A 27,133-nucleotide genomic window follows, 5' to 3' on the forward strand; every position below is an offset into this window, starting at 1 on the left:
AAGTTAGATAAGATGGAAGTTTATAAAGTAGGGCCTTGTAAACAAAAAGGGAGTAACGTAGAGATCTACAGGTCTTTAGCGAAGTGCAGCCAACCTTTTGATACAGGATGCAGTGATGAGTATCAAAACTGTCACCTGTAACAAAACGAAGGGCACTATGGTAGATGGCATCCAAAGGTTTAAGAGTAGTAGCAGCTGCACTTTGATAAATAATATTACCCTAATCAAGAACAGATAAAAAGGTTGACTGAATAATCTGCTTCCTACTGCATGATATGTTTCTGTAGAAAAGGCCAACTTTAAATCTTAGCTTCTTATTAACCAGCTCATCTATATATTTCAAAGAAAAGTCAAATCCATATCAATCCAAATGCCTAAATCTTGATATGCGGGCACATGTTCAATTGGAGAACCATCTAATGAATAAACATGTAGTTCATCTGAAACATTCTTATGAGAGTTTGAAAACAACATGTATTTCGTTTTGCCTGTATTAAGCACAAGTTTTAAATCAGCAAGGGATTCCTACATAGCTATAAAATCTGGCTGTAGTTTTGCAAATAGTCCGGGTGGCCATTATATTAATTGTTCAGCAGGCTTATGGCTTGAGGGTAGAAGCTGTTAAGGAGCCTTTTGGACCTAGACTTGCCGCTCCGGTACCGTTCAGTGATGCATCAATGATGGCATTCTTTTCCGTAATGAGGCCAGTGTCTGAATTAATTTGTTGTGGCAGAGAGGAGAAGGTAGAACCCCTCAGGGATTTGACAGTTTTCCATAATTTAGCCGGGTTCCCCTTACAATCCGAAGGAGTGGTTATATAATAATCCTATTTAGCCTTTATGATTTCTCTTACACAATGATTCCAGTTCCTCCAGTCCGAGGCTAAGGCTGTGTTCCTGGCTATGATCCAAGCATCAACTCTTTTATGAATGACTTCTGATAATTCCGGAGTGTACCAGGCCTTCGATCTACCTTTTAACTCTTATTTTTTTGAAGGTAGAATGATTATCCACAATAGTGTTGAAGACATCTGTAAATAGGCTGAAAGCTAAATCAGCTTTAGGGATAGCTGAAATGCAATCATGGTCACTAAAATAAAGATAATGTAAAAAAGCCTGTTCACTGAAGTTTTTAAAGTTACTCTTTGTGATGACACAAGGCTTAGATGTTTTATTCTCACGTCTCTATCACAAACAACTGGGCAATGATCACTAATGTCTTGGGCGAAGACACCAGGAGAAACATATTTCTCTGGTGTATTCGTTAAGATAAAATCAACCAGAGTTGACTTTGAAGGATCTTAGGGTTGGGCCGTGTAGGCTTAGTCACCAGCTGGGATTTAGGTTTAGATCATTACACGTCTTTTAGATTATCTGAAGCCTGCATTTCCCAATCATATTTTAGGTCACCCAGGATATTAACTTCTGATTTAATAAAAGAAGACAACAAACTAGTTAACTCCTCGAGAGCACAAATATTAGACCAGGGAGGATGGTAGAACCCTATAATAGTTATGGATATATTTTTCCCCAGAGAAAGGCAAGGGAAATGGATTTCAGTAAAGAGACAGAGAAATAATGTTGAATAAAAATGGCCACCCCATCACCTTTACCCTGTCTGTCAGCTTTGAACACATTATAACCCTTAATATTAATATCAGAATCTTGAATGTCCCCAGAGATCCAAGTTTCAGTCAATACCAGAATGTCCGGATTTGTCTGCATAGCCCAGATCTTAATGTAATCCAGTTTATGAAGTAAGCTCCTAATGTTCAGAAGCATCAACCCAAGGGCTTTACAAATGTTAAAGTCACGTGGCCTCCAACTTAAACAAGCTACGTTCAATAGGCGGTTGCAGACCCTGTCTGATGGTTGATATTGATATAGTTGGTATGGCTGTAAGATTGCATAGAACTGCACCATTTGGTCTATCCCTATTGGCAATAGAGGAAGTAGTAGAAATTGGAATTACTTTTCCAAGGTTAGCACCATAGGGCCTGAGGCCGCAGCCGATGTCAACTCTCAGAGTAACCAATGATGGAATGTTCTAAACTGACTTACATGGGCTTTGGTTGCTATCGTGCAACAGCCCAAGTCCTCTACGTGATTTGAAAACTGAGGGGGTATTCAAAATGCCAGGCCTAAATCCCTTTTGATTAGTAGCAGTGGAGATTTTACAAAGATCCTGACTTTTACATTTTAGTGTAAGTCCACAAGGGGGAAATAGAGCCATCCATAAAATGTCATATTTATTTACCACCAGCCAGCTGGTATCCAACAGCTAAATCCAGCAGGCTAAGCTAAATTGCTCTATTTCAATACACCTATTTCTGGGCCACTAATGTATCAATAAAACTGTTACCCTGCACTAGTATGCATTGATTTCCAAGCGTCAAATATCCTGATAACCATAGCTAATAAGAAACTGTAGTTTTCAGTCTCTGATTCAGATAACTACAGTGTAAAGAACCTTCTAGTCATAGTCTCAGTCATCTCGTTCTCTGGCTGAATCTAGCTCCGTCTGGTTGAGCCTACCAAATGGCAGCAGTCAACACTGGCCTGTGTCCTGGAGGTGACACACACACATGCACGCACTAACACACACACACACAGGGGCTGTGTGTGTGTCACCTCCAGGTAGGATTGTATTGGGTCTCTGGGTCTGGGCCAGGGGTCCTACAGTCAACACAGTGGAGAAAGACTCCAGATGGTCCTAGTGACTAGAGCTGCCAGGACACCAGGACAGCGCAGTCATATTTCCTCTATGACTCACCTTCTAGTTATACACATCGCAACAGGCATGCACACAAGCTTGCGGATGTAGGCTACACATACTAATCAGTGCACTCACACATACACACACAAATAAACACACACACTCAGGTCCATTCATTGGCACCTCTCTCTCTCTCTCTCTCTCTACAATTCAATCTCAAATACTGTGGAAAAGAGAGAGATGCCTGTAGAGAAGAGAGAGATGCTTGTAGGATTGAAGCATGTGAACATTGCTCTGAAAGGAGTTAAAGGATCCTTTCTTGAGTTAGAAGCATTATTTTGTCAATTTCCAATAAAGTTATACCTTAAAGGGATAGTTCACCCAAATGACAAAATGACAGATTAGTTTATTTTCCCTGTGGACAGTCTATGGACAAGGTATGACAGCATTCCATGCTTTGGTTTTGTTTACCTGGCCACTCTTTCCAAATGTTATCTTTTAGCATTTATGGCACAAATCAAATGCAAGTCAATGGTAACGAAATTTATATTTTTTACGCTTCATGTCCAAATCATTGGATTTGTGCCACATAGTAGTATTTAGAAACAGAGGCCAGGTAAACAAAACCAAAGCATGGATTGCTGTCATACCTTGTCCATGTACTGCTTACAGGGTAAGAAAACAAATGTGTCATTTTGTAATTTGAGTGAACTATCCCTTTAAATATTTTGCTAATGTTGTTTTTCACTGCCCAGTTTACTGGGAGATGTTGATGATTTAGTGCATATGTTAACAGTATCCTCAATTAGAGGCTATTGATCTAATTTGGATGACATTAATGTGATTTGCAGCAGCAAAGGGCTCAGATTTACCTCTCTCCTGGTAAACAACTAATTCACCCTTGGGGATGAACGGGGGTAAGTCAAGTGTGAGTGTTAGTTCACGAAAGGCAATCTTTTGCCTGTCCTAGCTTCATGGGGAAGCTGGTTCCAACATTGGGGTGCTAGGACAGAGAAGCGCTTTGACTGGGCTGAGCGGGAGCTCATAAAAAATGAATCACAAAAAAGTTTTTGCTTAGCAGCTGGGTCTGCCAATGCAGTGACCCAATGGGATGAAATGGAAAACAAAAATTGTTGTGTTTCCAAAATCAACGTAATATTTTTTTATTGTACTTAATTTCTAACTTGATTTTCTATGCTTTAAGCTCCAGACAACACCATTGACACTGAACACTCGTTCTTCATTCGTAACACCAGGGTTGTAGCTCAACGCATGTGTTCCATTGAGCAACCATTGTAGACAGAATAAATTAAAATTAAATTAAAATGGAATGGATTAAAAGCCATTCACAAGGCCTCCCGGGTGGCGCAGCGGTCTAAGGCACTGCATCGCAGTGCTAGAGGTATCACTACAGACCCGGGTTCGATCCCGGGCTGTATCACAACCGGCCGTGATCGGGAGTCCCATAGGGCGGCGCACAATTGGCCCAGCATCATCCGGGTTAGGGGAGGGTTTGGCCGGGGGGCCTTTATTTGGCTCATCATACTCTAGCGACTTCTTGTGGCGGGCCGGGCGCCTGCAGCTGACATTGGTCGTCAGGTGAACGGTGTCTCCTCCGATACATTGGTGTGGCTGGCTTCTGGGTTAAGCGGGTGGAGGTTAAGATGCACGGTTTGGCGGGTCATGTTTCGTAGGACGCATGACTCGACCTTTGCCTCCCGAGCACGTTGGGGAGTTTCAGCGATGAGACAAGATCGAAATTGGTGCATGGATGAATACAGAGCTACTGACCACCAGGCGCCCCTCCCTCTCGCTCACTCTCTCCCTATCTCTCTCTCATATCGCTCTCTCTCTCTCTCGCTCTCGCTCTCTCACTCTACTAGGACTCAGATGACATCCATCGGCGGGATTCCACACCGTCCCCTGCCCACCCCATGTCCCGTCCGGCCAGAGTGGTGTTGTCCACATCTGAAGAAGAAGAGGCTCTAACACAGAAGTTTCTCAAAATCAACTGCAAGTACATCACAGATGGCAAGGTCGGTTAGCCCCCAGAGATCCATAGATCTCACATCATCGCTATCTTTTATTTTAAATTTATTTTTTTGTATTTCATTTTCCCTTTATTACTTTCCAACCCAACTACCCCTTCCCTAATTGGAGTAAACTAGTGAACAACAACGCTTAGGCCTCTACTTCCAGCTTATACATACTATATAAATTTGATGGACACAGTCAATTTTACAATAATTATATTTTGTTTGTTTTTACTCCTGAAGCTCCTCTACCCTCAACCTCTCCGATCATTTTCATCATGTCCATCCGGTTTGCTTCTATATGCCATATCTTTCTAACTGTGCTCCTTCACAAAAGCTCTAAACCTATAACCTTTACACTTATGGACACAGCATGCCCTACATTAGGTATCTTGCTGTTATTAGTTGTTATTAGTCCCATCCTTCAGCTGCATTCAACACCTCCCATCTATCTCTTAACACCATCCATATTGGATTTCTATTTGCCATATATTTTTCAACAGTACTGTGATGTTTCACAAAAGTTCTAAACCCTTCTATTCTCATTGTTTCTACAGATTGTAAATTGAAAATATATTTTTTTACTAAAAGTATTATTATATTATTGATCGATTGACTATGACTTTTCAGATCACCCAGTAGTGCTATCTGCAGGGTTAGCTCCAGGTAAATATTGCAATCCTTCAGCCATTCCTGGACCTGTGACCAAAAACAAGCCACAAATGGACAGTACCAAAACAGATTATCTAATGATTCTGTCTCTTCTCAGCAAATTCTGCAGAGCTGGGAAGATTGTATCCCCCATATAAATAACATTCTATTGGTAGCAAGAATTTTGTATAATAATTTAAATTGAAAAATTCTAAGTTTTGAATCCGGCGTCGTTTGCGTATCAGTTCATAAACACTATGCCATGGAATCGGTACGTCAAAAATCTCTTGCCAACTATTTTGCAATCTATATGGGACGGCTGTCAATCCTTTGGTCCTTAAATGAAACTGGTATACTTTTTTATTTATCACAATTTTCTTTAACCAATTATGTTCTTTAATGCAGGGCCGACAGACAAGTTCCTTACTTTTTCCCCTTTCCACTTTCCTCTACCATTTTTGCGGTAATGCTGCAATTATTTGGTTGTAATTTTGGGTAGAGCAGACATTTCCATATGTTTTTGTTAGCTGCATAACTCCACCAGTCCTACCTATGATATCATTTATGAAGATTATACCTTTGTTAAAAAAAAAATCAAAAAATACTGGCTTTTTATCAATTAGTATATTTAAGTTTAACCACAATATTTGTTGCATTATTTGTTCTGTCATTTCTGGAGGATTAAATTGAAATTGCAAGCAACTTTCTATGGCTTGTTTTAGAAATAGTGATATTTGGGAGATTATTTCCTTTTCAAATAACTGAAAGTGAGAGGTTGTAATCTGAATAAAGGGAAAAAGGCCATTCTTGAACATGGGGTGAGACAATCTTACTAATTTAAGTATAACTTTTGTATGACTGAAGCTTTTAGTGCTAGATCTAATGCTTTAATATTTAATATATAATTTATGTCCTCCGAATTCATATTCATTATATAAATAGGCCCGTTTAATTTTGTCTGGCTTGCCGTTCAAAATAAAATGGAATATTTTTTTCTCATATAATAAAAAAAAAACTGTTCGCTAGGCGTAGGCAAGACCATAAGTAAATAGATAAACTGGGATAATACTAAATAGTTAATCAGGGTGATTTTTCAACAAATAGACAGGTATTTACCTTTCCATGGTAGCAAGATCTTATCTATTTTTGCTAACTTTCTATTAAAATGTATTGGAGTGAGATCATTTATTTAATTTGGGACATGTATTCCGAGTATATCCACATCACCATCAGACCATTTTATTGGTAAACTACATGGTAATGTAAAAATTGTATTTTCAGTGATCCAATACATAATATAGTACATTTATCATAATTTGGTTGTAATCCAGAGAGGTTCAAAAATGTATCTAGACCCTCTATGAGGCTGTGGAGGGATTCACGTTGTGTATTTAAAAGAAAACATGAAGCATCAGCATACAATGACACCTTTGTTTTTAAGCCCTGGATTTCTAATCCCTTGATATTATTTTTGGATCTGATTTTATTAGCTAACATTACATTTGAGATTTGATTAACCTATATCAAGTCCTAGGTGATGGAGATCAGATCCACCCTCTTCCCCTGAGACAGAAACACACTGGTCCCCCGTTGTAACCATTTTCCTCAAGCATCTCCGAGCAGTCATACCTTTGATTATTTTGTGCCACCAGGGCCACAGTAATATGCCCCCTCTCTGATTGTCCGAGTGTGACCCCCCTCCCCATGGGTTACTGCAGCCAGTGTTGCCAGCAATGCCACTACCTGAATGGGGGTGCCCCACCGGAATCCCCACCGGCTAGGTACAAGGTCGTCAAGGTTCTCATTAGCAGCTTTGAGAATTTCCTTGGAAATTATGCTCTCCCATCAGGGGGCTCTGGCTTTGTTGGACCAACCCTAACAGGCAGGCTCAGAATCTTGAGGGGGCTGTGCTGCTCTAGTATGTCTCTGACCGCATTTATCTTTCTGTTTTGGCTGCATATAGGCAACTTACAGCAGGACCATAAAACAGATGGGGACTTCTCTTTGGTGTATGGGTCGCTCAGGTGGGTGTCTAGGATATAGGGTTGGGGACCGTTCCATCATGATAGGACAATAAAAATAAATTAGATGTATACTTTATTTTAAGATGTATATCCCTCATCTGCACAAAATTGAAAGCTCCCTCTCACAACCCCTGCTCACAGACACACATTGGTTCTGGGATATGCAACCATTTCCTTTCTCACTCACTTAACGCCACACTTTTCCAAACACAAAAATGCACACCACACCTTCCATCACAATACATCCACACATACCCACATACAGTGCCTTCTATGTCTTCTGTTTGCTATGTTTTTATCTCCACTATGTTGATTGAGTACTTGTGTTCTAATTAGTTATATTTGAAGATGTATTATTTCGCTTGTTGTCCTTTCTTGTAATACCGTCTTATCCCTTTATAAAATACTTGTCACGCCCTGACCTTTAATGCCTGTTGTTTCTTGTTGGTTTGGTCAGGGTGTACATTCTATGTTTTGTATATCTATGTTGGCCGGGTGTGGTTCCCAATCAGAGGCAGCTGTCGATCTTTGTCTCTGATTGGGGATCATATTTAGGCATCCATTTTGCCTACCTTTAGTTGTGGGATCTTGTTTCAGTTTGGCTTGTTGGAAGTTTAGCCTTTTGAACTTCACGTTACGTTGCGTTTGTTGTTTTGTCGGTGTTTAATATAATAAACGACTATGTACGCATACCACGCTGCACCCTGGTCCAATCCTTCTATCAATGAACGTGACAGAAGATCCCACCACCAACAGACCAAGCAGCATGCCCAGGAGGAGCAAACACCCTGGACACAGGTGGGGAAGACATTGTGGTCTTTGGAGGAGATTTTTGCTGGGAAAGGACCCTGGGCGAAGGTAGAAGCCCAGGTAGGAGAGGATCAACGGCGACGCCAACGGTGCCGACCGCTAAGGAAGCCAGAGAGGCTACCCCAATATTTTTTTTGGGGGGGGGCACACGGGGTGGTTGGCTAAGCAGCAGGAGGCTCGGAGAGACCTGCAGATTAGCACTCTGACAGAAGAGATAACCACCTTACAGGGGCTGATCGCGAAGATAGAGCAGGAGAGCTCCCTTCAAAAGGAGGCGCTGCAGGAGGCCCTTAGGGAGAAGGAGTAAATGGTTGCACGGAGAGAGGAGCTGGCCAAGCAACAAGAGAAGCTGAGAGAGGAATTAACCCTCCAGCAGCAGAGAGCTCAGTCTTTAGAGCAGAGGTTAGCAGAGCCAAATCCCCGCACTCGCTTTGAGGAGCGTGTGACCGTGCAGGCACCAGGCTATGCGCCGGATTTACGCACTGTGCCGCCAGTGCGCCTTCACAGACCGGTAAAGCCTGTGCCTGTTCCTCGCACCAAACCAGTGGTGCGTGTTTCCAGTCCTGTACGGCCCGTATCTGCTCCTCGCACCAAACCAGTGGTGCGTATCCCCAGCCCGGTGCGCTCCGTGCCTGCTCCTCGCACCAAACCTGTGGTGCGTGTCTCCAGTCTGGCGCGGCCCGTGCCTGCTCCTCGCACCAGACCAGTGGTGCGTGTCTCCTCTCCGGTACGGCCCGTGCCTGCTCCTCGCACCAAACCAGTGGTGCGTGTCGCCAGTCCGGTACACCCCGTACCTGCTCCCCGCACCAAACCAGTCGTGCGTGTCTTCAGTCCTGTATGGCCCGTACCTGCTCCTCGCACCAAACCAGTGGTGCGTGTCACCAGCCCGGTACGCCCCGTACCTGCTCCCCACACCAAACCAGTGGTGCGTATCCCCAGCCCGGTGCGCCCCGTGCCTGCTCCTCGCACGAAACCTGTGGTACGTGTCTCCAGTCCGGCGCGGCCCGTGTCTGCTCCTCGCACCAGACCAGTGGTGCGTGTCTCCTCTCCGGTACGGCCCGTGCCTGCTCCTCGCACCAAACCAGTGGTGCGTGTCGCCAGTCCGGTACACCCCGTACCTGCTCCCCGCACCAAACCAGTGGTGCGTGTCTTCAGTCCTGTACGGCCCGTACCTGATCCTCGCACCAAACCAGTGGTGCGTGTCGCCAGCCCGGTATGCCCCATACATGCTCCTCGCACCAAACCTGTGGTGCGTGTCTCCTGTCCGGTACGGCCCGTGCCTGCTCCTCGCACCAAACCTGTGGTGCGTGTCTCCAGTCTGGCGCGGCCTGTGCCTGCTCCTCGCACCAGACCAGTGGTGCGTGTTCCCAGCCCGGTGCGGCCGGTGCCTGTTCCTCGCACCAGACCAGTGGTGCGTGTCCCCAGTACGGTACGGCTGGTGCCAGAGAAGTCCGCTCCAACGGTGCCTAGTCCAGTTCCGGTCAACTGCTCCACTCCTGTGCCAGAGCAGTCCGCTCCACCGGTGTCCAGTCCAGCTCCGGTCAGCTGCTCCAATCCAGTGCCAGAGCAGTCCGCTCCACCTGTGCCCAGTCCAGCTCTGGTCAGCTGCTCCAGTCCAGAGCCAGAGCAGTCCGCTCCACCGGGGTCCAGTTCAGCTCCGGTCAGCGGCTCCACTCCAGAACCAGATGGCAACAGGGCTTGGTGCATCGCGGGGGGATTGCCGGTCCAGGCCCAGACGTCAGCCCCTCTCCAGGGTCAGTGCCTCCCACACCAGGGTCCAGACAGGGCTTGGTGCATCGTGGGAGGACTGAGAGGGGAAGGATCGCACCAAGGTCCAGACCGGACCAGGGGTGCAATGGGGAGGCAGAAACGGAGAGGATGTCACGCCCGGAGCTGGAGCCGCCACCGAGGCTAGATGCCCACCCAGACCCTCCCCTGTTAAGTTAGGTTTTGCGGCCAGAGTCCGCACCTTTGGGGGGGTACTGTCACGCCCTGACCTTTAATGCCTGTTGTTTCTTGTTGGTTTGGTCATGGTGTACATTCTATGTTTTGTATATCTATGTTGGCCGGGTTTGGTTGCCAATCAGAGGCAGCTGTCGATCGTTGTCTCTGATTGGGAATGTACTGTGGAAATACAGTGAAGTAAACATTGTTAAATTGGAAACTAGTCGCTTTGTCATTTTGAGTTAACATTGGTAGCAGAGGATGGCTAATAACTACAATGTGTCACTTCGCTTCGACAAGAAGAGGTCGTATGAAAGTTAGAAAAATTAACTTGGAATCTGGACACGGGTTACTAATCTGGACGAGAAAAAGCAAGCACTTGCGATGGTATTATCGCTCGAGGGAAGAGCGACAGATACAGCACTGGAAATATCCACGGAGGATTTGAAAAAGGATGATGGTATGGGAACTTTGATCAGAGCACTGGATTCTGTGTTTCTTAATGAAGAGAAAGACCGTGCCTTCGAGGCATATTCAAATATTGACAGTGTTACTAGAGACATTTCGGTTGCAATGACGGACTACATCATTGATTTCGAACAGAGGTACAAAAGGATGCGCAAGTACGACATTGTTCTCCCGGATGCAGTGTTAGCTTTCAAGTTGCTAGATATTGCCTGTCTGGATGGTAGGGAGAAACAGTTGGCTTTGACTGCTTGTACTGTGCTGACTTTTGCGTCAATGAAGTCGGCACCCCAAAAATATTTTGGGTGAAAAGACGTCTGTTGCGCCAATAACAGATGGAATGCAAGTGAGTGACGTGGCATATTACACTTAGCAGCAGAGAGAAAAGGCGCCAACCAGTCACGTTCTCAAGACAACCAGACGAGGGCGCCATGGCCCGGCACAAATCCACTGGACAGGTATGGAAGGAGATCAAAATGTGCTACTTGTCAAAGCACTTACCATTGGGTTAAAGACTGTCCTCATAAAAATGAACAAGTTAAACTAACAGAGGAAAATGTAAACACAGAGATGGAGCACTGTAACATTCCACTGTTTTCAAACGAATCTGCTTCTGATACTGAGATCTTTATAGTTGAATCCTTAGGATCTGCTGTGATGTATACTGCATGTACACACACATTGTGTGGTGCAAAATGACTTGATGGCTATGTCAGTGTACAAAATATGATTGACACACCAAGCAACAGAGCTTTCGAATTTGGAGATGGGAGAATCGTCCATTCTACCAAGAAAGTCAAGATACCAGCAAAAATTGGTCAGACTAAGTGTCACGTTGAAACAGAGGTGGTCCCTGCAGATATCCCGAGTGGCGCAGTGGTCTAAGGCACTGCATCGCAGTGCTAGCTGTGCCACTAGAGATCCTGGTTCGTGTCCAGGCTCTGTCGCAGCCGGCCGCGACCGGGAGACCCATGGGCGGCGCACAATTGGTCCAGCGTCGTCCAAGGTAGGGGAGGGTTTGGCCGGCAGGGATGCAGGTTCGTTTCCCATGGGGGGCCAGTATGAAAAAAAACAAAAAAACAAAAAAAACATGTATGCATTCACTAACTGTAAGTCACTCTGGATAAGAGCGTCTGCTAATTGACTTAAATGTAAAATGTAAATCCCCTTACTATTAAGCAAAGCTTCCCTCAAGAAGATAGGGGCTGTACTAGACATAAAAAAATGACAAGGCAGTGATGTTTAAACAACCAGTGACCCTTGAACTTACTACCTCAGGCTACTATTGTGTAAACATTTTAGACAAAGACATCACACAGAGTCCATGTAAAAATGAGATTCTGACGGACACAGAGCACATAGAGATTCTGGCAGACACAGAGAACATGAACACAGAGGAAAAACACAAAGTATTGTTAAAACTTCACAAACAGTTTGGACATGCTACAGTTGACAGACTTCATAAATTACTCAGCAGTTCTGGGAATAATGATGAGAGTATTTCCATTCTACGGCAGATAGTTAACAGTTGTGAGACATGCCAGAAATACAGCAAACCTATGCCCAGACCAGCTGTTGGTTTGCCACTGGCTTCCAAGTACAATGAAACCAGTGGCTGTAGATCTACATGAGCTAGGACCAAATGTGTGGTACCTTCACATAATTGACCACTTCACACGCTTCAGTACTGGAAGCATTGTGAATACAAAGAAACCCAGTGAAATCTTCAAGCACTTCATTCATTTCTGGATAAGCGTGCATGGCCCGCCCCAGAAATTATACAGTGACAAAGGAGGAGAATTCAGTAATAATGAAATAAGAGAAATGGCTGAGAAATTCAACATGGAAGTAAAGACAACTGCTGCAAACAGTCCATGGAGCAATGGACTTCTGGAGAGACATAATCAAACACTCACAGAGATCATGCTGAAAGTGAAGCAAGACAATGGATGTGACTGGAAAAAAGCCCTAGATTGGCAAAAAACTCAATGCACAATGTTCACTGCCCACACCAACTAGTGTTTGGGCAGAACCCTAATCTTCCCTCTGTACTGGTTGACAAGCCACCAGCACTAGAAGGGGCCAGTGTGAGCGCACCTTTCAGCACTACATGCAGCGAGATAAGCGTTCACTGAAGCAGAGTGTTCAGAGAGAACGCGCAGGGCTCTGCGTAAACAGATTCGACCCACCGATGAGAAGTACGAGACTGGAAACAAAGTGTACTACAAACGAGTTGACTGTCAAGAGTGGAAAGGACCAGGAGTAGTCATTGGCCAAGATGGTGTGGTGATATTTGTGAGGCACGGAAGCACCATTGTCAGGGTGCATCACTCAAGATTGTGGAAAGTAAATGATCAACAAGATGGAGAGGCTGTTACTGAGATTCAGCCTCTTACTGAAAATGACAAAAAGGACACATTAACAGACACAAACCTGCCAGATGTCGCATCCAATGATATGGACACTGAAACTGACACAGGAAATGGAGCAGAAACCTTTAACTATGACACAGGTAATACTGTTGAGGGTTCAAATGGGGAAAACATTCAACAACAGCCACGTGTTAAGACCACATGGTTGTTCCAATCTAAAAACTGGACAAACTGTTAAATACATGGACAGAGAAAGTGGTATTCCACACACAGCAACCGTTATTGGATGAGCAGGAAATGCCAAAGGCAAACACCAGAACTGATACAACTTGCAGTACTCTGAACCAGCTACACTTTCTGGTACAACAGGGTCAGCTGACCTGTCACTTTTAGATAATCTCAGAGTTGAACCCATGGAAAATCAAGAAAAACAGAATGACATTCAAAATGATGATGTACTTGAAACAAAGGACATGTCATTTGACTCAGCTACAGTATTTAGTCAGCCACCAATTGTGCAAGTTCTCCCACTTAAAAAGATGAGAGAGGCCTGAAATTTTCATCATAGGTACACGTCAACTATGACAGACAAAATGAGATTTTTTTCTCCTGAAAATCACATTGTAGGATTTTTAATGAATTTATTTGCAAATTATGGTGGAAAATAAGTATTTGGTCAATAACAAAAGTTTCTCAATACTTTGTTATATACCCTTTGTTGGCAATGACACAGGTCAAACGTTTTCTATAAGTCTTCACAAGGTTTTCACACACTGTTGATGGTATTTTGGCCCATTCCTCCATGCAGATCTTCTCTAGAGCAGTGATGTTTTGGGGCTGTCGCTGGGCAACACGGACTTTCAACTCCCTCCAAAGATGTTCTATGGGGTTGAGATCTGGAGACTGGCTAGGCCACTCCAGGACCTTGAAATGCTTCTTACGAAGCCACTCCTTCGTTGCCCGGGCGGTGTGTTTGGGATCATTGTCATGCTGAAAGACCCAGCCACGTTTCATCTTCAATGCCCTTGCTGATGGAAGGAGGTTTTCACTCAAAATCTCACGATACATGGCCCCATTCATTCTTTCCTTTTACACGGATCAGTCGTCCTGGTCCCTTTGCAGAAAAACAGCCCCAAAGCATGATGTTTCCACCCCCATGCTTCAGAGTAGGAATGGTGTTCTTTGGATGCAACTCAGCATTCTTTGTCCTCCAAACACGACAAGTTGAGTTTTTACCAAAAAGTTATATTTTGGTTTCATCTGACCATATGACATTCTCCCAATCCTCTTCTGGATCATCCAAATGCACTCTAGCAAACTTCAGACGGGCCTGGACATGTACTGGCTTAAGCAGGGGGACACGTCTGGCACTGCAGGATTTGAGTCCCTGGCGGCGTAGTGTGTTACTGATGGTAGGCTTTGTTACTTTGGTCCCAGCTCTCTGCAGGTCATTCACTAGGTCCCCCCGTGTGGTTCTGGGATTTTTGCTCACCGTTCTTGTGATCATTTTGACACCACGGGGTGAGATCTTGCGTGGAGCCCCAGATCGAGGGAGATTATCAGTGGTCTTGTATGTCTTCCATTTCCTAATAATTGCTCCCACAGTTGATTTCTTCAAACCAAGCTGCTTAGCTATTGCAGATTCAGTCTTCCCAGCCTGGTGCAGGTCTACAATTTTGTTTCTGGTGTCCTTTGACAGCTGGTCTTGGCCATAGTGGAGTTTGGAGTGTGACTGTTTGAGGTTGTGGACAGGTGTCTTTTATACTGATAACAAGTTCAAACAGGTGCCATTAATACAGGAAACGAGTGGAGGACAGAGGAGCCTCTTAAAGAAGAAGTTACAGGTCTGTGAGAGCCAGAAATCTTACTTGTTTGTAGGTGACCAAATACTTATTTTCCACCATAATTTGCAAATACATTTATAAAAAATCCTACAATGTGATTTTCTGGAAAAAAAAATCTCAATTTGTCTGTCATAGGTGACGTGTACCTATGATGAAAATTACAGGCCTCTCTCATCTTTTTAAGTGGGAGAACTTGCACAATTGGTGGCTGACTAAATACTTTTTTTCCCCACTGTAAACTAGATGAGCTCAGTAATTGGAGGAAAAATTTAGTGTTTGAGGAAGTCAAATACATTGGCCACAAATGTGTCTCAACCAGGTGGGTCTGTACCCTTAAAGAATCCTTAACTAAAATAGTGCCAAAAACATGTCTAGTGGCTAGAGGTTTTGAGGAGCTGGCTGCTAAAGAACTCCCAAAAGACTGATCGACATGCGCCTCAGAATCACTCAGATTGCTGATGACAGTGATCTGCCAGAAAAAAATGGAAACTTCAGTCCATAGACATCATCTGCATTTTTGCAGGGAACATACAGTGGGGAGAACAAGTATTTGATACACTGCCGATTTTGCAGGTTTTCCTACTTACAAAGCATGTAGAGGTCTGTAATTTTTATCATAGGTACACTTCAACTGTGAGAGACGGAATGTAAAACAAAAATCCAGAAAATCACATTGTATGATTTTTAAGTTATTAATTTGCATTTTATTGCATGACATAAGTATTTGATACATCAGAAAAGCAGAACTTAATATTTGGTACAGAAACCTTTGTTTGCAATTACAGAGATCATACGTTTCCTGTAGGTCTTGACCAGGTTTGCACACACTGCAGCAGGGATTTTGGCCCACTCCTCCATACAGACCTTCTCCAGATCCTTCAGGTTTCGGGGTTGTCGCTGGGCAACATGGACTTTCAGCTCCCTCCAAAGATTTTCTTTTGGGTTCAGGTCTGGAGACTGGCTAGGCCACTCCAGGACCTTGAGATGCTTCTTACGGAGCCACTCCTTAGTTGCCCTGGCTGTGTGTTTCGGGTCGTTGTCATGCTGGAAGACCCAGCCACGACCCATCTTCAATGCTCTTACTGAGGGAAGGAGGTTGTTGGCCAAGATCTCGCGATACATGGCCACATCCATCCTCCCCTCAATACGGTGCAGTCGTCCTGTCCCCTTTGCAGAAAAGCATCCCCGAATAACGATGTTTCCACCTCCATGCTTCACGGTTGGGATGGTGTTCTTGGGGTTGTACTCATCCTTCTTCTTCCTCCAAACACGGCGAGTGGAGTTTAGACCAAAAAGCTCTATTTTTGTCTCATCAGACCACATTACCTTCTCCCATTCCTCCTCTGGATCATACAGATGGTCATTGGCAAACTTCAGACAGGCCTGGACATGCGCTGGCTTGAGCAGGGGGACCTTGCGTGCGCTGCAGGATTTTAATCCATGACGGCGTAGTGTGTTACTAATGGTTTTCTTTGAGACTGTGGTCCCAGCTCTCTTCAGGTCATTGACCAGGTCCTGCCGTGTAGTTCTGGGCTGATCCCTCACCTTCCTCATGATCATTGATGCCCCACGAGGTGAGATCTTGCATGGAGCCCCAGACCAAGGGTGATTGACCGTCATCTTGAACTTCTTCCATTTTCTAATAATTGCGCCAACAGTTGTTGCCTTCTCACCAAGCTGCTTGCCTATTGTCATGTAGCCCATCCCAGCCTTGTGCAGGTCTACAATTTTATCCCTGATGTCCTTACACAGCTCACTGGTCTTGGCCATTGTGGAGAGGTTGGAGTCTGTTTGATTGAGTGTGTGGACAGGTGTCTTCTATACAGGTAACGAGTTCAAACAGGTGCAGTTAATACAGGTAATGAGTGGAGAACAGGAGGGCTTCTTAAAGAAAAACTAACAGGTCTGTGAGAGCCGGAATTCTTACTGGTTGGTAGGTGATCAAATACTTATGTCATGCAATAAAATGCAAATTAATTACTTAAAAATCATACAATGTGATTTTCTGGATTTTTGTTTTAGATTCCGTCTCTCACAGTTGAAGTGTACCTGTGATAAAAAATTACAGACCTCTACATGCTTTGTAAATAGGAAAACCTGCAAAATCGGCAGTGTATCAAATACTTGTTCTCCCCACTGTAGCTGTCAAGGGACATTCACATCCGAGCTCTGCCTGAAGCTAAGAGCGTAGGAACACTGTGTAAAAAAGTGTGTGTATGGCCTGGCAGATGCATCACTCTACAGGTATAACAAAGTCAAGGCAACAATGCTGAGTACAGGTGGAAAAATGTCAAAAGTGGATCCTGCAGTCTTCTACATGCTTGTCATGTTGATGACTTCATCTGGGGTGGCTCACAGACCTTTGCTACAACTGTGATTCCACACCTCAAAGCTGTTTTCCAGGTCGGCCGTGAGGAGCATGATAGTTTTTGTTATGTTGGCATAGACTTTATTACAATTGACGGAACAATGCAGATTCAACAGGAAAGCTATATCAAGAATCTTCAACCCATCCAAATGGATTCTTAAAGAGCCATACAAAGGAATTTCCTGATCAATTGAGGTCAAAGATAAGTCAAATTCTATGGGTTGCTAGACAGAGTATTCCTGATGTAATGTTTGATGGCTGCAACTTGGCATCCAACACAAAACACGCCTCTGTACAAACCATTCAACTTTGAGGCAAACAAAGTTCTTCGTAAACTGAAATCACAACAAGTGACACTAAAGTTTCAGCATGTTGGAAAAGATGACTCTCTGAAACTAGTTGTCTTCAGTGAGGCTTCCCTAGGGAACCTTACAGATGGAGGCACACATGGTGGACATCTAATCGTGTTAATGGGTGAAGAAGGAAGATTCTCACCAATCTGTTGGCAGTCAAAAAGGATCAGAAGGATTGTCCGAAGCACACTTGCTGGAGAAACCCTTGCTCTTGCAGATGGAATTGACAATGCCATCTTTCTGGCAACTCTGTTCTCAGAGCTTACCATTGTTGAGACAAAACGGTACATTCTACCTGTAGTTTGTGTCACTGACAACTACTCCTTAGTTGATGCTGTCAAGTCAACCAAGTCTGTCACAGAGAAAATACTTCATCTTGAGATTAGCAGCATCAAGGAACTTATTCAAGCACAGAGAATCCACAAAGGAACAGTCTGACAAAAAAGGGAGCATCCGGTCTTGTGCTTCTAAAGGCACTCAGTAATGGAAAGTGGCAGCTTGAGTAATACAAATAAAAACTTTGTCACACAACCCATTTATAATGGGTTACTTAAATAATACTTGGGATATAAAATTATTTTGTTGATGTTTTATTTCTTTAAAGAAAAGTGGGAGATTGTTTAAAGTATCCATATATTTCTGTTATTACGGTGCTATCACTCTGTTATTAGTACGCCTGCGCAGTAGTCTCACTGGAGATGGACCTGGCCTGAGCGTGATGGCAACTATGTACTGTGGAAATACAGTGAAGTAAACGTTGTTAAACTGGAACCTAGTCGTTGTGTCATTTTGAGTTAACACATACAGTATGACGGTACTAACACTCAATTGACATGTTTGTTGCCTTGCGGTCTAAGCTGCTGCCTCTGGACACATACTGTATAAACTGCAGCTTGGTTTCGATTCGGCCCACAACTATTTCAGCATCACCCTCCTCATATCTTTCTCATCTTTCCTCTGTCTCTATCCATTCCAAAACACTACTGTTGTCTGTTTGTGTGACCTTTCACTGATATTTCCAGATCTATATAGAGGTATTGTCAGTTAGTCACTCAGTCACTGGCCTTTTCTTATTTGGGAAAAAGTCTGTCCTCCACCCTCCTTCCTCCATCCTCTCTCCTCCGTGACCTGGAAATTGATGTGGTGGTGTGGTCAAGGAGATGTCAATTTGTTTGTAGGCAAAAAGGAAGAGTGTCCTCCTCTCCTCGATAGCCACCTTTCATCGAGGACAGTCATGTGTATCCTACATGAGTCCTTTGCGGAAGAGTTTTGAAATCTACCACACCCCCTTTGAATCAGCTTTTGTTTTGTCGGAGGACAAAAGCATCCACATTTTTTAAAACAATATGCTACTTTTATCTATAAAATGTCTTGCACAAGTAACTTGTTTGTTTTTATCACTTTAAACATTTATTTTGGGATCCACCCCTGTAAACGTAATTTGCCTGATGACGTACGAGTGGAGAAGGAGAGTCTCATTTCATACAAGCACATTTTCATCTACGTTCCCTCTCCTCACCACCTCTCCTGGATTACCTTTGACCTTTTTCAAAAGGAGGCGAAAGAGGAGAGAGGACACAGGAGTTGAGCAAATCCAATTGAGAAAAGGCCACTAACTCAATACCTCCCACCCTCACCTACTTCCTGTTTCTCTCTCTCCTTAGGGGGTGGTCAGTGGGGTGTTGCTGGTCACGCCCAACAACCTCATGTTCGAACCCCACAAGGCGGACCCGCTGGTGCAGGACCGCGGCTGTGAGGAGTATGGCATCATGTGCCCGCTGGAGGAGGTCATGTCTGCCGCCATGTGCACCGAGGTCACCGACAGCAGGATCAAAGAGTTTGTTCCCCCGTAAGTCTCTAGCAGTTACTCTACTTTATAATCAGTTTTCATATTAGCATGGTATGTTATGCTGTATGTCAATAATCAGCAGGGCCGGGAGTGTTTCCAAGGTAATATATCTTGTTGTACATTTTTAGGGGCCCTGTGTTTTTCCAAGTCAGGTCACTTAGGAAAAACTCAGGGTTCTATCATGATGTCAGGAAAATCTCAGGGCCCTAATCATCAGTTATAACCACATAATTAAATAGAACTCAAATAAATACAGTATTACTTTTTATCTCTTTGGTAATAACCCACAGTATCTGTGAACAGCTAACACTATATTTCTCTATATGTCTCTCTTTAGAGAACTGGAGCTGCTGTCATCAGCGCCAGAGCCCTGCCACATGAAGAGGGTGCCTTGGAGCAACCTGGAGGACGCGGCACAGCGTGCCCGTGATGCAGGAAATGACAGCGCCAGCACGACTGCTCGCAGCACTGAGGACTCCCCTGTACGGGATGACCCAGGGTCCTCAGACGAGCTACGCCGGGACAAGTCCTCTGGGGCCTCACCTGAGTCTGACCAGACCATCAACCAGGCCCAGGACTCTGAGTTAGCCATGGAGGAGCTCAGGAAGCTTTGGAAGAGCCACATTATGCAGTCAGCCAATGAGCAGGGAGAAGGGGACCAGCAGGAGGCCAAGACAGCCAATCAGGATCAGTCAGAAGAGGGCACAGGCAAAGGTAGAGTGTGAAGAGTGTGGTCTTTCTGTTTAGGAGTTAATGACCGCCCAAAAAAAACACTACGAACAGAAGCTTGAAATGATTATATATATAAGAAATTAATATCACTGTTTTTAAACCTAGCCTCTTTGATTTAGTTTTACAGAATAACATTTAAGTGGGTAGAAATACAGTGTTGCAAACATTGCAGGCAAAAAATAAATGGAAATAATATGCCACATTTTCAAGATTATTACTGTATCCTCTGGCTAATTTCTGCAATGAGGGAAGAGAGGAGGGCTGATGCTTTGAAGAATATTGCCTCTACACTGTTAGAATTAGTGGTGACTCAAAGAACCCTGGAGATTCTCAAGGAACCATTAATCCTGTTTTTACGGTAACTTACTGGCGGCCAGTTACTGTAAGTTACTGTTAAAAAAATTACGGCCATGTACTGTTAAACCAACGTTTCTTTGGAATTTACGGTAACATACTGTACCTTTACAGGTAACTGGCTGCCAGTAAGATACTGTTTAGCAGTGTAGTCAATGGTTCATATTTGCACTTTTGGTTAGTTGAGGGTTCTTGGAGGAACCTTTCATGTTTCAATGTAGCAAAGGTTTCCTGGAGGAACCTTGGACTAGAGGTATTTGTATTTGTATTTGTATTTATTAGGGATCCCCATTAGCTGCTGCGAAGGCAGCAGCTACTCTTCCTGGGGTCCAAACATATTAAAGCACTTACATTACATATAAAACAAAATATAAAACAGTGCATCATAGGACATTATTACACCACTACCTATCTACAATACAAAATGTTTAATACCACCATACAACAATATCACAATGTGTGAGTATGCATGTGTGTGTATATACCCTTGTGTGTGTCTCTTCATAGTTCCCGTTGTTCCATAAGGTGTATTTTTTACCTGTTTTTTAAATCTGATTCTACCGCTTGCATCAGTTACCTGATGTGGAACAGAGTTCCATGTAGTCATGGCTCTATGTGGTACTGTGCGCCTCCCATAGTCTGTTCTGGACTTGGGGACTGTGAAGAGACCTCTGGTGACATGTCTTGTGGTGTATGCATGGGTGTCCGACACCACTTACACCACTCAGCTTGTCAACACCACTTACAAAAACAAGCAGTGATAAAGTCAATCTCTCTTCTACTCTGAGCCAGGAGAGACTGACATGCATGTCATTAATGTTAGCTCTCCGTGTACTTTTAAGGGCCAGCAATGCTGCCCTGTTCTGAGCCAACTGCAATTTTTCCAAGTCCCTCTTTGTGGCACCTGACCAAACTACTGAACAGTAGTCTAGGTGCGACAAAATTAGGGACTGTAGGACCTGCCTTGTTGATAGTGTTGTTAAGAGGCAGAGCAGCACTTTATTATGGAAATACTTCTCCCCATCATAGCTACTGTTGTATCAATATGCTTTGACCATGACAGTCCACAATCCAGGATTACTCCAAGCAGTTTAGTCAACTCAACTTGCTCAATTTCCACATTATTCATTACGAGATGTAGTTGAGGTTTAGGGTTTAGTGAATGATTTGACCCAAATACAATGCTTTTAGTTTTGGAAATATTCAGGACTAACGTATTCCTTGCCACCCATTCCGAAATGAACTGTAACTATTTGTTAAGTGTTGCAGTTATTTCAGTTGCTGTAGTAGCTGACATGTCTCCGACCACTACTTTGTATCCTTTTCTCTCTCGCTCTCCTCCAACACTACTCACTCTGCCCCTACACAGATGGTAACGCGCCGCCGCAACCTTCGCTCTCTCTCTCCCACTACTCTCTCCTCTTCCATCCTATCATCTCTTCCCTCTGCTCAATCCTTCTCCCTCCAATCTCCTGATTCTGCCTCCTCAACCCTCCTCTCCTCCCTTTCTGCATCCTTTGACTCCCTGTGTCCCCTATCCTCCCGGCCGGCTCGGTCCTCCCCTCCAGCTCTGTGGCTTGATGACTCATTGCGAGCTCACAGAACAGAGCTCCGGGCAGCTGAGCGGAAATGGAAGAAAACTAAACTCCCTGCCGACCTGGCATCTTTTCACTCCCTCCTCTCTACATTTTCTTCATCTGTTTCTGCTGCTAAGGCCACTGTCTACCACTCTAAATTCCAAGCATCTGCCTCTAACCCTAGGAAGCTCTTTGCCACATTCTCCTCACTGCTGAATCCCCCCCACCCCCTCCTCCCTCTCTGTGGATGACTTTGTCAACCACTTTGAAAAGAAGGTTGACGACATCCGATCCTCGTTTGTTAAGTCTAATGACACTGCTGGTCCTGCTCACACTGCCCTACCCTATGCTTTGACTTCTTTCTCCCCTCTCTCTCCAGATAAAATCTTGCGACTAGTGACTGCAGGCCGCCCAACAACCTGCCCGCTTGACCCCATCCCCTCCTCTCTTCTCCAGACCATCTCCGGTGACCTTCTCCCCTATCTCACCTCGCTGATCAACTCATCCTTGACCGCTGGCCATGTCCCTTCCGTCTTCAAGAGAGCGAGAGTTGCACCCCTTCTCAAAAAACCAACACTCGATCCCACTGATGTCAACAACTACAGACCAGTATCCCTTCTTTCTTTTCATTCCAAAACTATTGAGTGTGCCGTCTTTAGCCAACTCTCTTGCTATCTCTCTCAGAATGACCTTCTTGATCCAAACCAGTCAGGTTTCAGGACTGGTCATTCAACTGAGACTGCTCTTCTCTGTGTCACGGAGGCTCTCCGCACTGCTAAAGCTAACTCTCTCTCCTCTGCTCTTGTCCTTCTAGACCTGTCTGCTGCCTTTGATACAGTGAACCATCAGATCCTCCTCTCCACCCTCTCCGAGCTGGGCATCTCCGGCGCGGCTCACTCCTGGATTGCGTCCTACCTGACCGGTCGCTCCTACCAAGTGGCGTGGCGAGAAGCTGTCTCCGCACCACGTGCTCTCACCACTGGTGTCCCCCAGGGCTCAGTTCTGGGCCCTCTACTTTTCTCCCTATACACCAAGTCACTTGGCTCTGTCATATCCTCACATGGCCTCTCCTATCATTGCTACGCTGACGATACACAACTAATCTTCTCCTTTCCCCCTTCTGATAACCAGGTGGCGAATCGCATCTCTGCATGTCTGGCCGACATATCAGTATGGATGACGGATCACCACCTCATGCTGAACCCTGGCAAGACGGAGCTGCTCTTCCTCCTGGGGAAGGACTGCCCGTTCCATGATCTCGCCATCACGGTTGACAACTCCGTTGTGTCCTCCTCCCAGAGTGCGAAGAGCCTTGGCGTGACCCTGGACAACACCCTGTCGTTCTCCGCTAACATCAAGGCGGTGACCCGATCCTGCAGGTTCATGCTCTACAACATTCGGAGAGTACGACCCTGCCTTACACAGGAAGCGGCACAGGTCCTAATCCAGGCACTTGTCATCTCCCATCTGGATTACTGCAACTCGCTGTTGGCTGGGCTCCCTGCCTGTGCCATTAAACCCCTACAACTCATCCAGAATGCCGCAGCCCGTCTGGTGTTCAACCTTCCCAAGTTCTCTCACGTCACCCCCCTCCTCCGCACACTCCACTGGCTTCCAGTTGAAGCTCGCATCCGTTACAAGACCATGGTGCTTGCCTATGGAGCAGTGAGGGGAACGGCACCTCCGTACCTTCAGGCTCTGATCAGTTCCTACACCCAGGCGAGGGCATTGCGTTCATCCACCTCTGGCCTGCTGGCTCCCCTTCCTCTGCGGAAGCATAGTTCCTGCTCAGCCCAGTCAAAGCTGTTCGCTGCTCTGGCACCCCAATGGTGGAACAAGCTCCCTCACGACGCCAGGACAGCGGAGTCACTCACCACCTTCCGGAGACATTTGAAACCCCACCTCTTTAAGGAACACCTGGGATAGGATAAAGTAATCCTTCTACCCCCCCAAAAAAAAATAAAAAAATATTATCCCACTGGCTATAGGGTGAATGCACCAATTTGTAGTCGCTCTGGATAAGAGCGTCTGCTAAATGACGTAAATGTGCCCTTGAGCAAGGCACTTAACCCTAATTGCTCCTGTAAGTCGCTCTGGATAAGAGCGTCTGCTAAATGACTAAAATGTAAATGTTAATGTTATCCGCATACATAGACACACTGGATCTACTCAAAGCCAGCGGCATGTCGTTAGTAAAGAAGGAAAAAAGCAAAGGGCCTAGACAGCTGCCCTGGGGAATTCCTGATTCTACCTGGATTATGTTTGAGAGGCTCCCATTAAAGAACACCCTCTGTGTTCTGTTAAACAAGTAACTCTTTATCCACATTATAGCAGGGGGTGTAAAGCCATAACACATACGTTTTTCCAGCAGCAGACTATGATTGATAATGTCAAAAGCTGCACTGAGGTCTAATAAAACAGCCCCCACAAGTTTTTGATCATCAATTTCTCTCAGCCAATCATCAGTCATTTGTGTAAGTACTGTGCTTGTTGAATGTCCTTCTCTATAAGCATGCTGAAAGATTGTTGTCAATTTGTTTACAGTAAAATAGCATTGTATCTGGTCAAACACAATTTTCCCCAATAGTTTAATAAGGATTGGTAACAGGCTAATTGGTCGGCTATTTGAGCCAGTAAAGGGGGCTTTACTATTCTAAGGTAGCGGAATGACTTTTGCTTCCCTCCAAGCGTGGGGGCACACACATTCTAGTATGCTTAAATTGGAAAATATGGCAAATAGGAGTGGCAATATCGTCCGCTATTATCCTCAGCAATTTTCCATCCAAGTTGTCAGACCCGGGTGGCTTGTCATTGTTAATAGACAACAACAATTTTTTCACCTCTTCCACACTCAATTTTTGGAATTAAAAATTACAATGCTTGTCTTTCATAATTTGGTCAGATATACTTGGATGTGTAGTGTCAGCAATTGTTGCTGGCATGTCATGCCTAAGTTTGCTAATCTTGCCAATGAAAAAATGATTAAAGTAGTTGGCAATATCAGTTGGTTTTGTGATGAATGAGCCATCTGATTCAATGAATGATGGAGCTGAGTTTGCCTTTTTTCCCAAAATTTCATTTAAGGTGCTCCAAAGCTTTTCACTATCATTCTTTATGTCATTTATCCTTGTTGTTTCTTCTTCTTTTTATTCAGTTTGCAATACGTTTGCCAATCGGTTGTGCAGCCAGACTTATTTGCCATTCCTTTTGCCTCATTCCTCTCAACCATACAATTTTTCAATTCCTCATCAATCCACAGGGATTTAACAGTTTTTACAGTCATTTTCTTAACTTCCTCCAAAAGTTCTACAACTGCACCATTGAGAGTATCCTGACTGGTTGCATCACCGCCTGGTATGGCAACTGCTCGGCCTCCGACCGCAAGGCACTACAGAAGGTAGTGTACAGTGGGGAAAAAAAGTATTTAGTCAGCCACCAATTGTGCAAGTTCTCCCACTTAAAAAGATGAGAGAGGCCTGTAATTTTCATCATAGGTACACGTCAACTATGACAGACAAAATGAGGAAAAAAATTCCAGAAAATCACATTGTAAGATTTTTAATGAATTTATTTGCAAATTATGGTGGAAAATAAGTATTTGGTCAATAACAAAAGTTTCTCAATACTTTGTTATATACTCTTTGTTGGCAATGACACAGGTCAAACGTTTTCTGTAAGTCTTCAAAAGGTTTTCACACACTGTTGCTGGTATTTTGGCCCATTCCTCCATGCAGATCTCCTCTAGAGCAGTGATGTTTTGGGGCTGTCACTGGGCAACACAGACTTTCAACTCCCTCCAAAGATTTTCTATGGGGTTGAGATCTGGAGACTGGCTAGGCCACTCCAGGACCTTGAAATGCTTCTTACGAAGCCACTCCTTCGTTGCCCGGGCGGTGTGTTTGGGATCATTGTCATGCTGAAAGACCCAGCCACGTTTCATCTTCAATGCCCTTGCTGATGGAAGGAGGTTTTCACTCAAAATCTCACGATACATGGCCCCATTCATTCTTTCCTTTACACGGATCAGTCGTCCTGGTCCCTTTGCAGAAAAACAGCCCCAAAGCATGATGTTTCCACCCCCATGCTTCACAGTAGGTATGGTGTTCTTTGGATGCAACTCAGCATTCTTTGTCCTCCAAACACGACGAGTTGAGTTTTTACCAAAAAGTTCTATTTTGGTTTCATCTGACCATATGACATTCTCCCAATCCTCTTCTGGATCATCCAAATGCACTCTAGCAAACTTCAGACGGGCCTGGACATGTACTGGCTTAAGCAGGGGGACACGTCTTGCACAGCAGGATTTGAGTCCCTGGCGGCGTAGTGTGTTACTGATGGTAGGCTTTGTTACTTTGGTCCCAGCTCTCTGCAGGTCATTCACTAGGTCCCCCCGTGTGGTTCTGGGATTTTTGCTCACCGTTCTTGTGATCATTTTGACCCCACGGGGTGAGATCTTGCGTGGAGCCCCAGATCGAGAGAGATTATCAGTGGTCTTGTATGTCTTCAATTTCCTAATAATTGCTCCCACAGTTGATTTCTTCAAACCAAGCTGCTTACCTATTGCAGATTCAGTCTTCCCAGCCTGGTGCAGGTCTACAATTTTGTTTCTGGTGTCCTTTGACAGCTCTTTGGTCTTGGCCATAGTGGAGTTTGGAGTGTGACTGTTTGAGGTTGTGGACAGGTGTCTTTTATACTGATAACAAGTTCAAACAGGTGCCATTAATACAGGTAAGGAGTGGAGGACAGAGGAGCCTCTGAAAGAAGAAGTTACAGGTCTGTGAGAGCCAGAAATCTTGCTTGTTTGTAGGTGACCAAATACTTATTTTCCACCATAATTTGCAAATAAATTCATTAAAAATCCTACAATGTGATTTTCTGGATTTTTCTTTCTCAATTTGTCTGTCATAGTTGACGTGTACCTATGATGAAAATTACAGGCCTCTCTCATCTTTTTAAGTGGGAGAACTTGCACAATTGGTGGCTGACTAAATACTTTTTTTCCCCACTGTATATGGCCCAGTCCATCACTGGGGTCAAGCTTC

General features: G+C 44.5%; 1 protein-coding gene across 4 annotated transcripts in view; it reads left to right on the plus strand.

Annotated features, from left to right (window-relative positions):
• Positions 1-27,133, plus strand: part of LOC121586257 (oxidation resistance protein 1) — a 148,846-nt gene that overhangs the window by 43,596 nt on the left and 78,117 nt on the right. For 3 of the 4 annotated variants that reach the window (XM_041902810.1, XM_041902809.1, XM_041902811.1), the window contains 3 exons: positions 4,599-4,751; positions 19,244-19,428; positions 19,766-20,142. In XM_041902810.1, the coding sequence (XP_041758744.1) occupies positions 4,599-4,751; positions 19,244-19,428; positions 19,766-20,142 (715 nt within the window). Of the gene's footprint in view, positions 1-4,598; positions 4,752-19,243; positions 19,429-19,765; positions 20,143-25,455; positions 25,489-27,133 lie in introns of those variants that run through there. The other variant, XM_041902812.1, reaches the window with a different exon arrangement.

This window comes from Coregonus clupeaformis, chromosome 17, assembly GCF_020615455.1.
Source record: "Coregonus clupeaformis isolate EN_2021a chromosome 17, ASM2061545v1, whole genome shotgun sequence".
NCBI lineage: Eukaryota > Metazoa > Chordata > Actinopteri > Salmoniformes > Salmonidae > Coregonus > Coregonus clupeaformis.